General features: G+C 39.0%; 1 protein-coding gene across 3 annotated transcripts in view; it reads right to left on the minus strand.

The window, feature by feature from the left end:
- The window catches only part of LOC122670473 (DUF21 domain-containing protein At4g14240-like), an 83,956-nt gene that overhangs the window by 51,482 nt on the left and 18,543 nt on the right, over window positions 1-13,931 (minus strand). For all 3 annotated transcript variants that reach the window (XM_043867372.1, XM_043867380.1, XM_043867364.1), the window contains exon 2: window positions 7,350-7,426. In XM_043867372.1, the coding sequence (XP_043723307.1) occupies window positions 7,350-7,426 (77 nt within the window). The remainder of the gene's footprint in view (window positions 1-7,349; window positions 7,427-13,931) is intronic.

The raw sequence follows: 13,931 nt of genomic DNA on the forward strand, positions 1-13,931 counted from the left end.
CGTCATCTACGTCGCCCTCCTTGTTTATGATTGATCCCAGATATCTAATATGATCATTTTGCGGGATCTCCCTCTCCTCAACATTCGCCACCTCATTATCCGTCCCAGAGCTGCTAAAGTTACACACCATATATTCAGTCTTAGTTCTACTTATCTTCAGACCTTTTGATTCCAAGGTTATTCCCCATAGTTCCACTTTGGCGTTAATCCCTGCTTTTGTCTCATCTACCAAAACAATACCATCTGCAAAGATCATACATCATGGGACCTCATCTTGTATGCCTCTGGTTAAGTCGTCCATGATAAGCGCAAACAAATAAAGGCTTAATGTTGATCCTTGGTGTAACCCAATTGAGATTGGGAATTCACTACCTTGGGGGGCCGTTCTAACGCTAGTCACTACATCAACATACATATCTTTAATTATGTCTACTGTAGAGAGGATCAGAATTAGAACATAAGGCTTGGATGATTAATTATCATCCCAGCACATCTATTTATAATCATGAAAAACAAAGAACAGAATTACATGAGCAATGTGGGACTAAACCACATATAAGAGAGACATAATAAAAGAGAAAAAGTTCAGAATACCCCCACGGTATTCTGGCCCATACAATCCAACACTCCCCCTCAAGTTGGAGCATATATATCATGCATGCCCAACTTGACTAAGATAGGAAGAAACATTTTGCCACTGAGTCCCTTAGTGAACACATCAGCCAATTGATCAGCAGACTTCACAAAGGGAACACAAATGAGTCCGGCTTCGAGCTTCTCCTTGATGAAATGTCGGTCAACCTCCACGTGCTTAGTACGATCATGCTGGAGAAGGTTATGAGCAATGCTAATGGCTACTTTATTGTCACAATAAAGCATCATGGGAAGATGGACAGCAACACCAATATCCTGCAACAATCCTTTAAGCCATAGAAATTCACAAATTCCTTGTGCCATCGCACGAAATTCGGCTTCAGCACTGGACCTTATCACAACATTCTGCTTTTTGCTACGCTATGTGACAAGGTTCCCTCCCACAAAAGAACAATAGCTAGAGATAGATTTTCTGTCAGTGGAACCAGCCCAATCAGCATCAGTATAAGCTTCAATCTTCAGGTGACCATTGGGAGAGAAAGATTCCTTTTTCCTGGAGCAGACTTCAAATACCGCAAAATACGATGGACTGCCTCCATGTGAGAGGAATAGGGATCATGCATAAACTGGCTCACCAAACTTACAGCACCGGCTATGTCAGGTCGTGTGTGAGAGAGGTAGATTAGTTTGCCCACTAATCACTGATAACAACCCTTGTCAACAGGTTCACCTTCTTTCTCCTTAAGTCTTATAGTAGCTTCCATAGGAGTATCTGAAGGATGACAACCTAGCAGCCCAGTCTTAGTCAATAGATCAAGGATATATTTTCTTTGAGAAAGAAAGATGCCCTTTGAAGACCGAGCAACTTCTATCCCTAGAAAATATTTTAGAGGTCTGAGATCTTTTACCTCAAACTCACGGCCAAGGAAAAGCTTCAAATTCTTGATAACATCACCATAATGACCAGTGACCACAATATCATCCACATAGACTATGAGAAAAGTTACCTTGTCACCAACTCGTCTAATAAATAAAGTGTGATCAGCATTGCTCTGCTTATATCCTGCTGAAATCATAGCCTTGTGAAATCTGCCAAACTAGGCTCTAGGTGACTGTTTCAATCCATAAAGGGCATGCTTCAATTTACAAACCCTACCCTTGGTCCTGTCATCAGAGAAGCCCGGTGGAATGTTCATATATACCTCCTCCTCAAGCTCCCCATGGAGGAAGGCATTCTTTACATCTAACTGTTAAAGATCCCATCCAAGGTTTGCAGCACAAGATAATAACACCCGTACAGTGTTGAGTTTCGCCACTGGTGCAAAGGTCTCCTGATAGTCAACTCCATAAGTTTAAGTGAACCCCTTTGCAACCAGACGTGCCTTATATCGATCCACTGAACCATCAGCCTTCTGTTTGACCACAAAGACCCATTTACATCCAACTGGTTTTTTCCCTGGAGGAAAAGCCACAAGATCCCACGTATTATTTTTGTGTAGTGCTCTCATTTCTTCCAACATTGCTGCCTTGCACTTTCCATTTGTAGATGCTTCCTGCTAATTTTTAGGAATCGAAACAGAAGAAAGAGAAGATACAAATGCACGAAAAGAAGGAGAAAGAGAACTATAAGAAACAACACGAGATATGGGATGCAAAGTGCAAGTCCTAGTACCTTTGCGATGAGCAATAGATAGGTCGGAAGAAGAGGGCTTACCAGGAGAGGAAGGATCTGGATTTGGAGCCGGCAACTGGATGGGTATTGGTGCTAAAGTGGATTGAAGCTGCCCTCTGTTGGTCCTGCCCCTTGTATAGGTGAGTACGTTGGAGTTTTCAATCCTCTTCTGAAATTCACCAATAGTTCTCTGGACTGGAGTCAGCTCCCCCTGAATAGGAACATTAACAACACTCTTTTCTATGGTCTCCCCTTGTAAAGGATTCCCTTCAGATGAGGGGGGAACAGCCAGAGGAGGTTGGACATCAATTAAAGAAGGATGGGCAGCATCCAAAAGAGGTTGGGCAGCAGCCAAAGGAGGCTGGGCGGCAGTCGTGGGTGGCTGGGCAACAACCGTAGGTGGCTGGGCAACAGCCAGAGGAACCTCAAGAGGAGGAATCTCAAAAGGCACATCTTCACTAGAACTCTCCCCCTGAAGAGGTGGTGAAGAATAATAAGAAAGGGTCTCATGAAATACAACATCCATACTAACCAAAGTACGGTGAGAAGGGGGATAGTAACACTTATAACCTTTCTGGGTTGGAGAATAACCCAAGAAAATACAATGTCGCCCCCTATAGGTTCAAGTTTGCCTGGAGATTTTGTATCTCTAGCATAACACACACAACCAAACACTTTGGGCGGCACAATAAAGGAGGAAGCCCCCTATAGGTTCAAGTTTGCTTGAAGATTTTGTATCTCGAGCATAACACACCCAACCAAACACTTTGGGCGGCACAATAAAGGAGGAATTCCCCAGTAAAACATCAGATGGGCTACGGGAGTCAAGGACCCGAGTAGGTAATCTATTGATGAGATAGGCAGTAGTGAGAACCGCATCTCCCCAATATTGAGATGGGACATGCCTAGCAAACATCAAGGCCCTGGCCATCTCTAACAAGTGGCGGTTTTTCCGTTCTGCCACGCCATTCTATGCAGGGGTATCAACACAACTAGTCTGGTGAATAATGCCATGATCAGCCAAATATTTTTGAAATTGAGATTCTGTATACTCGGTTCCATTATCACTCCTTAATATTTTGAGGGTAGCTTGGAACTGAGTTTGGACCATTTTATGAAAATGCTGAAAACATGAAAAAACCTGATTTTTTGTGTGCAAAAGATAGACCCATGTGTTCCTAGAATGACAATCAATAAAAAAACAAACCAACGATGACCAGAAATAGATGTTTTACGACTAGGGCCCCAAACATCAGAATGCACCAATTGAAAACAAGAAGAACTCCTTTTATTTGAAATTGGATAATTTGAACGTGTTTGTTTAGCCAGTACACAAGCCTCACAAAAAAAGTCATCCTTAGTATGTTGGGTGACCAAACTAGGAAACAAATGTGCTAAAATTCCTAAGGGTAGGTGACCTAACCTAGAGTGTCATTGGTAAAGTTCAGAAGATGCCAAGGAGTTCTAGTGGAGCGGAGAAGGTAATGGTGGTGGAGTGAAGCGACCATCATCAAGCAAGTACAATCCATCGTGTACTTTACAGAATCCCATCGTCTTCCCAGAGCCCAGATCCTGAAAGACACAATGAGAAGGAAAAAATGTTACTTTGCAATTAAGATCATGAGTAATAGTGTAATACTACTAATAGAAGGAAGGTTAGTAGTAAAATTAGGAATATGTAACACAGAGGACAACAGAAGAGAGGAAGTGCAGTTGATGATTCCTTTTCCAGATATAGAGGAAAGGGAACCATTAGCTACTTTAACCTTATCTTTCCCAGAAGTGGGAGAATAACGATGAAATAGGCTAGAGGAACTGGTCATGTTTATGATCCATGGATGGGAAGCTATAGAAGCGCAGTGACCACCAAATGGAATACCTGACCGGGCAAAGTGTGAACCTGAAGGAGCAGAAGAGTTGGCAGTAGCAGTGGATGTAGTAGAGACAGCAACAGCGGAAGTCCTTAGCACACGGAGGAATGCCTGTAAATCGTCCTGGGATAGACCAGTGTCAGTAGCAGGGGTAGTGGTAACAGACTTAGTATGGTTGGCTTTGTTCTTTGGCTTTTTCTTGGCAACCCTCTTAGCTTCAAAGTCAGCCGGTTTCCCATGAAGTTTCCATCACTTGTCTTTGGTGTGGTACGGCTTGTGACAGTGCTCACAAACAATAGTACCACTAGTAGAATCAATAGAAGTAGTGCCTGTAGGTACAAGAGCAGCCGGGGCAGCAGTCTAAAGGGTTGACCTGTCAGTAATAGGAGGGTGCAACATGGCAACCCTACGGTTTTCTTCAGAGGAGACCAGTGCATAGGACTGTTCAAGTGTGGGAAAAGGTTTGCGACCCAACACTTGAACCCGAATCTTATCATACTCCACATTTAACCCAGCCAAAAAATCATAAACTCTGATCTTGTCCACATGTTTCTTATATGAAGTAATATGAGCAGCTGTACTTGGGTGAAAGTCAAAAAAGTGGTCCAGTTGCTGCCAAAGGCTGCGTAAAGTAGCATAGTATTTGGAGACTATCAACTCTCCCTGAGTAGTGTGAAGGACCTTCTTCCTGATTTCATATACCTGGGCATCATTGCCAAGCTGTCCGTAGGTTTCCTTGCAGGCAGCCCAAATTTCCGAGGCTGTGTCAAGGAGAAGAAATCATGCTGTAGATCTGCAGTCATAGAACCAATCAGAACTCCAATGTTGGCAAGCCACTTTTCTTGAGCAGCTCCAATCTCGATTGGCATAACAATGGTTCCATTAATATGACCAGTAAGGCCACGACCAACAATGGCAAAGGAAGCAGACCTAGACCAAAGCAAGTAATTAGTACCATCCAACTTGATTGGATTAGGAGGAAAGGTATGATAATCTGATTTGCTTTGTCCATCACCAATAGAAGTAGCAGTCAAATCCACTGAGTCACCCATGAAGACAGTAGAGAACCCCAAATCGCAGAATGGGGCTGTTGTGAAGACAAACCCAAGAAATCCTTCAAGTTAAGGGCTGAAAATGGGATGAGAGCCCTCTGGTAATGATAGAATAAATGTTTCCAAAAATCAGCAACAACTGACAGAGAAAACCTTGAGATCGAATTTTTCAGGGTTTTGAAAAAAACCATGAAAGTGCTGAAATCGATAAGAGGAGAAGCCCAAAAAGTGAGTGGATGAAGCTGAAATTGCAGTCGAGTGTGCCTTGAATAGGGGAGAACCACTCCTCAAAAAATTAGAACCAACTGACAGGTGGAACCTCAAGATCGACTATTGTCAGGGTTTTGAAAAACCCTGAAATTGTGAAGAAATTATCGATCTTGAGGGGTCTTCAACTTGATGTAGATGCTTGTATACCAATCTGCTGCAGTTTTGGAACTCCAATATGGTGAACAAATCCCTTGTAGTATAGATTGAATCTGTCCAACGAAGGCTGAAGTCTCCAATTTTTGCAGCAAAGAGACCAAGCACCCTATCGATCAGATCTGGATATCATGGAATGGGGTAAGAAAAAGAGGGCAGCAACTGGATCAATAGATCACCTCATCAGTGCTGCCCTATGAAAAAGAAGAACAAAACAAAGGGAAAAAGAGGAGAAGAGAAGAGAAAGATGAGATCGAGAATTAGAAAAGGGGGGGATCGAGAATGGGAGAGGTGGAGTCCTAATTCATAACCTGCTTTGATACCATGTAGAGAGGATCAGAATTAGAACATAAGGCTTGGATGATTAATTATCATCCCAAGCACATCTATTTATAATCATGAAAAACAAAGAACAGAATTACATGAGCAATGTGGGACTAAACCACATACAAGAGAGACATAATAAAAGAGAAAAGACATAATAAAAGGGAAAAAGTCCAGAATACCCCCACGGTATTCTGGCCCATACAATCCAACATCTACATATTTACATGACATCCTTCTCTTCTCTAAAATATTCTAGATTAGCTCTCTCGGGACTCTGTTGTATGCTTTTTCTAGATGTATAAAGACCACATGAAGATCTTTCTTGCCCTCTCTATATCTTTCCACAAATCTCCTTGATAAGAAAATTGCCTCCATTGAGGATCTTCCTGGCATAAATCCGAATTGGTTTTTCAATATATTCAAAGATGCTTAATAAGGGTTTCCGTAAAGTTTCAGGCAAAAATGGCCAAGCGAAATGGCCAACCAAAATCCTAAAGTTTCAACCCCAAATATTTTGGTTTCAACCCTGGTCGAAACTGAAATCTTGAACCTTGCATTTAACCATCGATGGGTCTTTTCTCTTTCCTTCATTCCACCTTATCAATTTCAAATAATGAGATTATTTTATGCCTATTTTTTATGGAAAATTATTCATATCGATAATGTTCCTTAAGATCTCACCATTAGTTTTGAGATCAGATCCGGCCCGTATCTAGCTATCAGATAGGGATCTCTTCCATACCATTAGTGGGCCCATTACCTGCAGACCAATCAGATCCATCAGATCTGATCACTCTGCATTACCCATTGATTGTGGCTCGTGGTGCAGCCTTTGGCAAACTTACCACATGAGTCAAGGTTGATGCAGACAATATGGTTACAAATCTGAGATTCAACTAGCCTAAATGGATAGAATAGGAAAGATGCCCCATTGTCGTAGTTATAGAAGAAAAATAGTTAGCATGAAGGTCAGATGATGACACACAACATAATTCACACATTTAGGTTCTATGTTTATATATATTAAGCAACATTACACTATTCAAATGATCATTACTATTATGAGTCCTGCAACATAGCTCCCTTATAATTTGTCTCCGTCCACTGCTTCTTTTTTGTTTTTAAAATTGTAGCAGTTCTGAGGGTGCTACAATTTTCTCTTTTTACCCCTGTAAACAATGCAAGATCCCTCCCCCCCTTCACATGGGTGAATCCTTATGACCTGACATTAGCAGGCTAAATGTTCTGGTCAATAATATGTCAATCAAGCATTGCACACGATTGCAGGCACGGCATTTCTAACCAATCAGAAAAAAGATTTACTTTTTTTTTTTTTTTTTTCTAATTTATAACTTCAAAGCTAAATCATTAGCGTATCATTAGAAGAGGAAATCCCAGGTGCTCAGTTACCTCCATGGCACAAGCATTGCATAGAAGCAAAGTCACAAGGAGCTGGTGTTGCTTTTGAACAACTGGAAGGATAGCAGCTGAAACAGGAACATGCACAATAAAAAATGAGCCACAACATACCAATAAGCAGTTTTATAAACTTCATCAAGAATGGCTGGCAGAAAACGGACTAACTTCACATCAAGGCATTCTTAATAGAAAATATGGCTTGTTAGTATCATATGGTGAGAGCAGGACTGAACTTACAATATACAAGTCAATGCTTTTGACACTACTGATACTGCAGATATCTTGGCAGAAACATAACAGCAACGACCAGAATACTAAAGAACACAAACTACAGGAGCCTTTAAATGTTTTCAAGACCCTTATCTAATAGTTGGGAATTTGTCTTAAGTTCAAAAAATCAAGCTATCATCCTCATCTCATAATTCACTAAGAAGGATTCTTGTGTCATTTATTTATTTATTATTATTTTTTTTTACATCAGGGAGATGAGGGAGAAACCACACATGTTCTTAACAATGGGACAGGACAAAAGTTGTCGCAAACGGTCCCATTTAGCCTTATTAAAGGAGCTATGGCCCGTACCTTTTGGGTATTCACCTAAGATGAAAGTCTCTTTTTTAGCTTAAAAGAAAAGATCAAGAGAGGAAGCTCTTAACCAAGGTGGATTTTTTGGCTAAAAGCTCGAAAACACTAAAGCAGGCTGTGGGTGGAGATAAAAGCCATAAATCATACGAGTGAAGAGAGACAATAACGCAAGGAAAGAGGATAAAAGCAAGCGCTTTAAAGAGCAAATAGCAGGGGTTTCAGGCATTTTGGCCCCCCCAGTAGGGGACCCGGTTACAACTTTTTTAATACAACTTAAGTGGGCCCCTACATCAACATTTTCAAAATAAAAGGCTGCTGCCTCAGGCAAGGTTGACATGACTGTCCGCTTCCTTACAAAAAAAAGGAAGCGGAGCAGTTTTTGAAGCTCCTCTACACTCACATCGTCCGACTCATATTCAAAGTCATCTCGTGCAATCTCATGTGCATAAGCTACTATGGCGATCATCTTCGAATTATTGATGGAAAAGGGAATGGCAAATCCAATTGACGAATCCGGAATGGGAATGCAGAGATGGGGCGGGCCCAATCTTCCTATCAAACTAATCATATATGCTAGGACTGTAACACCCCATATGCAGGCCATGAATATTTTATTATTATACTAGGTGCCCTGGAATATTTCTAATGCTTTTATGAATATTTTAATAGTATTTGAATAATTGTGAGTATTTTATTGTTTGATATTCTATTTTAGTATTATATTAGTGGATTGTATAATGTTTTATATTATTATAATGTGAAGAGAATTATTTTATTAATTTTAATATAAGTTATATGAATTATATGAGTTTTATAGTATATAATACACTATGGTGTATGTATGTGTATATATATGATTGATATAACATATAGTTTGTAATTGTATAATACACTAAGTGAATAGTGAAGTAGGTGTGAATAGTCAAGTAGGAGGTGACTTGGCTTGGCTTGGTTTGGTTTGGTTTGGTTTGGTTTGGTTTGGTTGTTGGGTTGGGTTTGGCTGAACCAAGTGGTTCAAAGATGGATAGCCATGTTTGAGTTAAGGAGATTCAAAGAGGAGCAGCCACATGGTTAAGAGGAGGACATGGCCTAGGGAGATACCATGTGCATGTTTAGGAGGAGGTGGCTGATATGTGGCAGCCACAAGAAAAAGGAGGTGGTGGCATGACTAGGACTGCCACAACATGCTTAGAGAAAGCATGTGGTGGCTGAAGCATGAGGTGGACTCTCACATAGTGCTGAGAAGAAATTAGGTGGCAGAATCACCTTTAAATGGAGTTGAAGTGTCATGATAAGTTGAAGCCACATAGCTTAAGGGTTGAGGAGTCTCAACATTAGGGTAATGAGGATTTGACTAAGTAAATTGAGGTTAATTAATCTAATTAAATTATATTATCTCTAAGATCAATTAGAATTTTGATTAGTTCACTGGTTAGTTAAACTAAAGTAAGTCCTAAATTAGATTAGTTAAAAGTTCCTAAGCTAGGCTAAAGAGAAAGGAATCGGTTAGCACACTGCAGCAGACTTGGAAGACAAAGAAGAGGAAAAATAAGAAGAAAGGAAGAGGATGGGAAGCTGAAGTTCAGAGGTGTTGCTGAAATTCTGGAACTTATAGAAGAAAGAAGAAAAGAAGGAAGATGGAAAGAGAAGAAGAGGTGCAGGGAATTGAAGGGAACTAGTGCATGTGTATGTAATCACTTGAGATGAGGAAATTAGGGTGCTGAACCATGGAAATTCAAGAAAGAAATTGAAGAACAACAGAGTTTTAATTGAAGAATTTGGTATATTAAAGTAATAGTTAAAGAAAAAGGAGGCTGAGCTTGGGAAAACAGTATGATTAATGAACTGTTGAGCTGCTGAACCAACAAATCTTCAAGAGGTTCTTGTGATTAGATAAGAATACTATTGGATTCAGCAAGGGAGTCAAGAAGGGGAATTGAAAGAAGAAGGAACTGGAGATCTGATGTCAATTTGAGATTCTATTTCCGAGGGTTTACCTTAACCATTGAGTACTGGAGTTGAGCAACAGAGGACCTGGAGTTCTAATTTGAAGGACAGCAAGGGAAATAAAGAAGAAGAAGGAGAGAAGGATTATGCAGTGGAGGTGTGAAATTGATGGGAGCTTCTGTAGGAAGTGGGAAAATTAATAGGATTTATGAAATTCTGGACCCAAACAAGTTTGGTTGAGCAAGCTCTGGAATCAGAGAAGAAGAAGAAAACTGCGGGGTCCAAACATTTGAAGGGAAATTTGAGAGAGAGAGAATTGAACAGGAAGTTTTATTGAAGAATTTGAGATGATTTCGTATTCTGAGTCAAGAATAGATTAGAATAATGCTGTGTTGCTAAATTGAGAAGGGAATCATATGGATGTTCATGGAATTAGAAGCTGTATTGATAGAAGACTGAAGGAATTGAAAAGAATCTTAAGGAATTCAAGATTTAATCACTAGAGTAAAGAATTAGATGAAGGGTTATGCTAATTGAAGACACAATTGAAGTTTCTGCTGTTGGGTTCAAGCATTTGATGGAGGAAATTGTAACAAGTTGGGAGCTGGAACCATTAGAATTGCACAGAACCTGAAATAAAAGGGGTTGTGATACTGGATTGTACAAATTGAAAGAGAGATTCATGTTGATCTGGATTGCTGAACCATTGGGTTCTAAAAGGTTACTATGAATTAAGAAGAATTCAAGTGAATTTATCAAGGATTAGAAGGAATTGAACTAGGTTGCAGCTGATTTATGAAGTCTATTGTTATATTTGAAGGATCCTACATCAAATTTGGAGCTGAGATTGAGTGTTTGAGCTGCTGAAACTTAAGAGTTGCTGAGGCATTTCAAGAACTACAGTGGAACAAGGTGAGGGAAAACATGACTACGTACTTTATTGTAATGTGTGTATGCTATGTGATGGAAATGAATGAATGATGTATGATTTGTTCAGTGTTAGCAAATATGTTATCAAGTTTTTATTAAATAAAATGCTTAACACAACAGTACATAAATGATGAATGGTGTGTCCTATGAAGTGCTTGTATGAAGTGATACCATGCATATGACTAATGACTATCGAATGAAATCTGTTATGTGCTATGTGATGATCAATGTAAGGGAGTGATTTTATATATCATGTCAAATGAAAAAAATGAAAATGGAATGAAGGAGAAAGAATGAGAAAGGAAGTAAAGAAATGAATGTAAGAAGGATATATGAAATGAAAAAGAAAGAAAGAGAATGAATGATGTTTATGTATTTACTGATTTAAATGAAAGTACATCGATGCTTGGTTTTGTATGCCATGTAATGATATATGAAATGTTGAATGTCCAGTTTGTTGGAATGTGAATTAATATCTTAATGTATGTTGTGAGTATGCTAAGAAATGTCTTATAAGTTCCATGAAAATGTTAACCTCATATGATGAATGAAAATGGAAAGAAAAGTTTGAATGGAAGTGGAAAAAAAAAGAAAATGAAAGAGAAGCATGCGTTTGATTAATGGTTATTGTATTAAATACCCCTGTGGCTACCACCCCTTTCCAGTAGGGGGTTATGTACTGGATGACAGTCTTGAAAGAGAAAGAGAGAGAATAGACGAGGGGTCCTCCCCTAGGGCTACGATGCCTAGACACATGAGAGTAGAGCGCGTCACTTATGATGTTTGATTAGATGAGTGGTACTCCCTCAGGGCTACGGTGCCTGGACACATGGGAGTAGAGCGCGTCTAATATGATTTTTATATAGATGAGGGGTTCTCCCCCAGGGCTACGGTGCCTGGACACATGGGAGTAGAGCGTATCTATAATGCTGGGCTACAGTGTCTGGGAATGTTTGTAGTCGACTACCACCCTCAACTATTTGTGCACTATGGTAGTTCACTAAGCGACCAAGACCTGACCTAAATAAATAAAGAGTAACGTTTTATGAGGTGCCATGTATGTATCCATTCCATTTATTGTTCTTTTGAATCCTTGTATATAACGACCCAAACCCAGATACAGGTAAAGGTACAACCCTCACGGGCGCTGATCAAACGATCGACAAAATCATGCGGAATCATTCAAAACAAATCATCAAATTCAAATCTTAAACACAAAATGTTCAAACAATAGCCTTAAATCCCATAAAAACTCATACTGGTGGCAGTCTAAAGTTTGTCCAAATTTAAAATCTTAAAATTCCAAACCATCAGAGTTTACTTCTCAAACAGCTCTCTATTACATCCATCTAAAGAAATAAAATAGTGAGTCATAAAATAAATCTTCGAGTCACCCTTGAACTCTCTGCCAAAGGCATACCTTCGTCTCAATCCTCTGTGATGTAAAAATGGGATGAGCTAAACAGCCCAGCAAGACAGAATATAGTAAAAGTACAACATAGGACAACTATAAGACAAAATCAATAGTAAGAACAAATATTTTTAGTTTTTCAGAAATAACATTTTCAACAAAACACTATCCATTTAAAACAAAATCATTTCTTTTATCATCTAACACTTTCAATAAAATACTATCTTTTTTAAAACAAAATCATCTCCTTTTTATCACATAACACTTTCAATAAAACACTATTTTTTTTAAAACAAAATTATCTCCTTTTTATCACATAACACTTTCAATAAAACACTATCTTTTTTAAAACAAAATCATCTCCTTTTTATCATTCTTTAGCCGGCATTGAGGGAAACAGGCTGCCACTACCCATAACACGAGAGAGGAACACGGCCAATCTCCAATTATCTCCAATTGTTTCCTATTAATATCATATCCCACTGACAACTCATGTGTACACTGGGTACGTTTCCGCGGCTCCACGGAATAAACAACCTCTCTGGTGCTAGTCCAGTATAGTCTATTTACCCTCAAAATCTCCTTTATTTCACCTTGCAAAATCACACTCTCCAAATAAAACACACATGTGAAAAGAAAACATAGATAAAATCTCCAAGTAATGATCAACATCACAATATACATTATACAACAATATTCATCTCCAACTTTCAATCATCTCCTATAATCGTATGACACACATAAAACGCAAGTAAAATCTCCAAGTAACAATCAACATCCCAACATACATTATACAAAAATATTCATCTCCAACTTTCAATTATCTCTTATATCATATGGCACACACATAAACACAATTCCATAAGCACATGTCAACACATCTCGACGTTACAGGCATATCACACATCACGTCACACAACCAAACCATACACCTATATTGTAATCATACTATAATCCACTTACCTCAGTCTGCAAGTCTCCTACTTCAACTCTTTGAGTTCTAAGTACTCAAAAATAGTCACAAGCCTGCAAAATACAATTTGTCCTCCGTTAATACCCTAATCTAAGCACCAAACCAATACATTATTCTCCCAAAACAAAATCCCCTCTTAGATCATCTAAATAAACTCCCAACACGTGTACCTACACGCTCCCCCAACAGGACTAGGTACAAATAAGACTAACTAGGCACCAAATCTCATATACTGCAGGTTACTCAACAGAGTGCAGCCCAAAACCAAGGCATAACAAGAAGATGATTAAGAAAAATCTGAAATAGGAAAATCGATCCCTGATTCTGGAGCTTTTGTAATTAAAATAAACATCGGATGTAAAGAATACTGTAGAGCTGAGATAGGGTTAGAACCACCCAAAATTATGAACATCATCACAAGAACCAATAGAAATCAGACTAATTACATCGATTTCAGTTTCAGATCTGAGAACAGGGTGGAAATGAACTACTGATTTGGGTTTTGAGGTCAGATCTGATTATGCAGAAATCATGGAGAGAACTATTCAAGAAACTGAAATTAACTCAAGATTTGATCCCACTAATCATCAAGAATCATATTGACATTGTAATAGAGTATGAATCATCAAGATTTATATGAATCATAGATTAAGAAGGTCTGTTGGAGATCGGAAACATATCAAGAAATTATAGACAGAATTTAGGGTTTTGAGTAAATTCGAAGAAC

This window comes from Telopea speciosissima, chromosome 1 (genome assembly GCF_018873765.1).
Source record: "Telopea speciosissima isolate NSW1024214 ecotype Mountain lineage chromosome 1, Tspe_v1, whole genome shotgun sequence".
In the NCBI taxonomy this organism is placed as follows: Eukaryota; Viridiplantae; Streptophyta; class Magnoliopsida; order Proteales; family Proteaceae; genus Telopea; species Telopea speciosissima.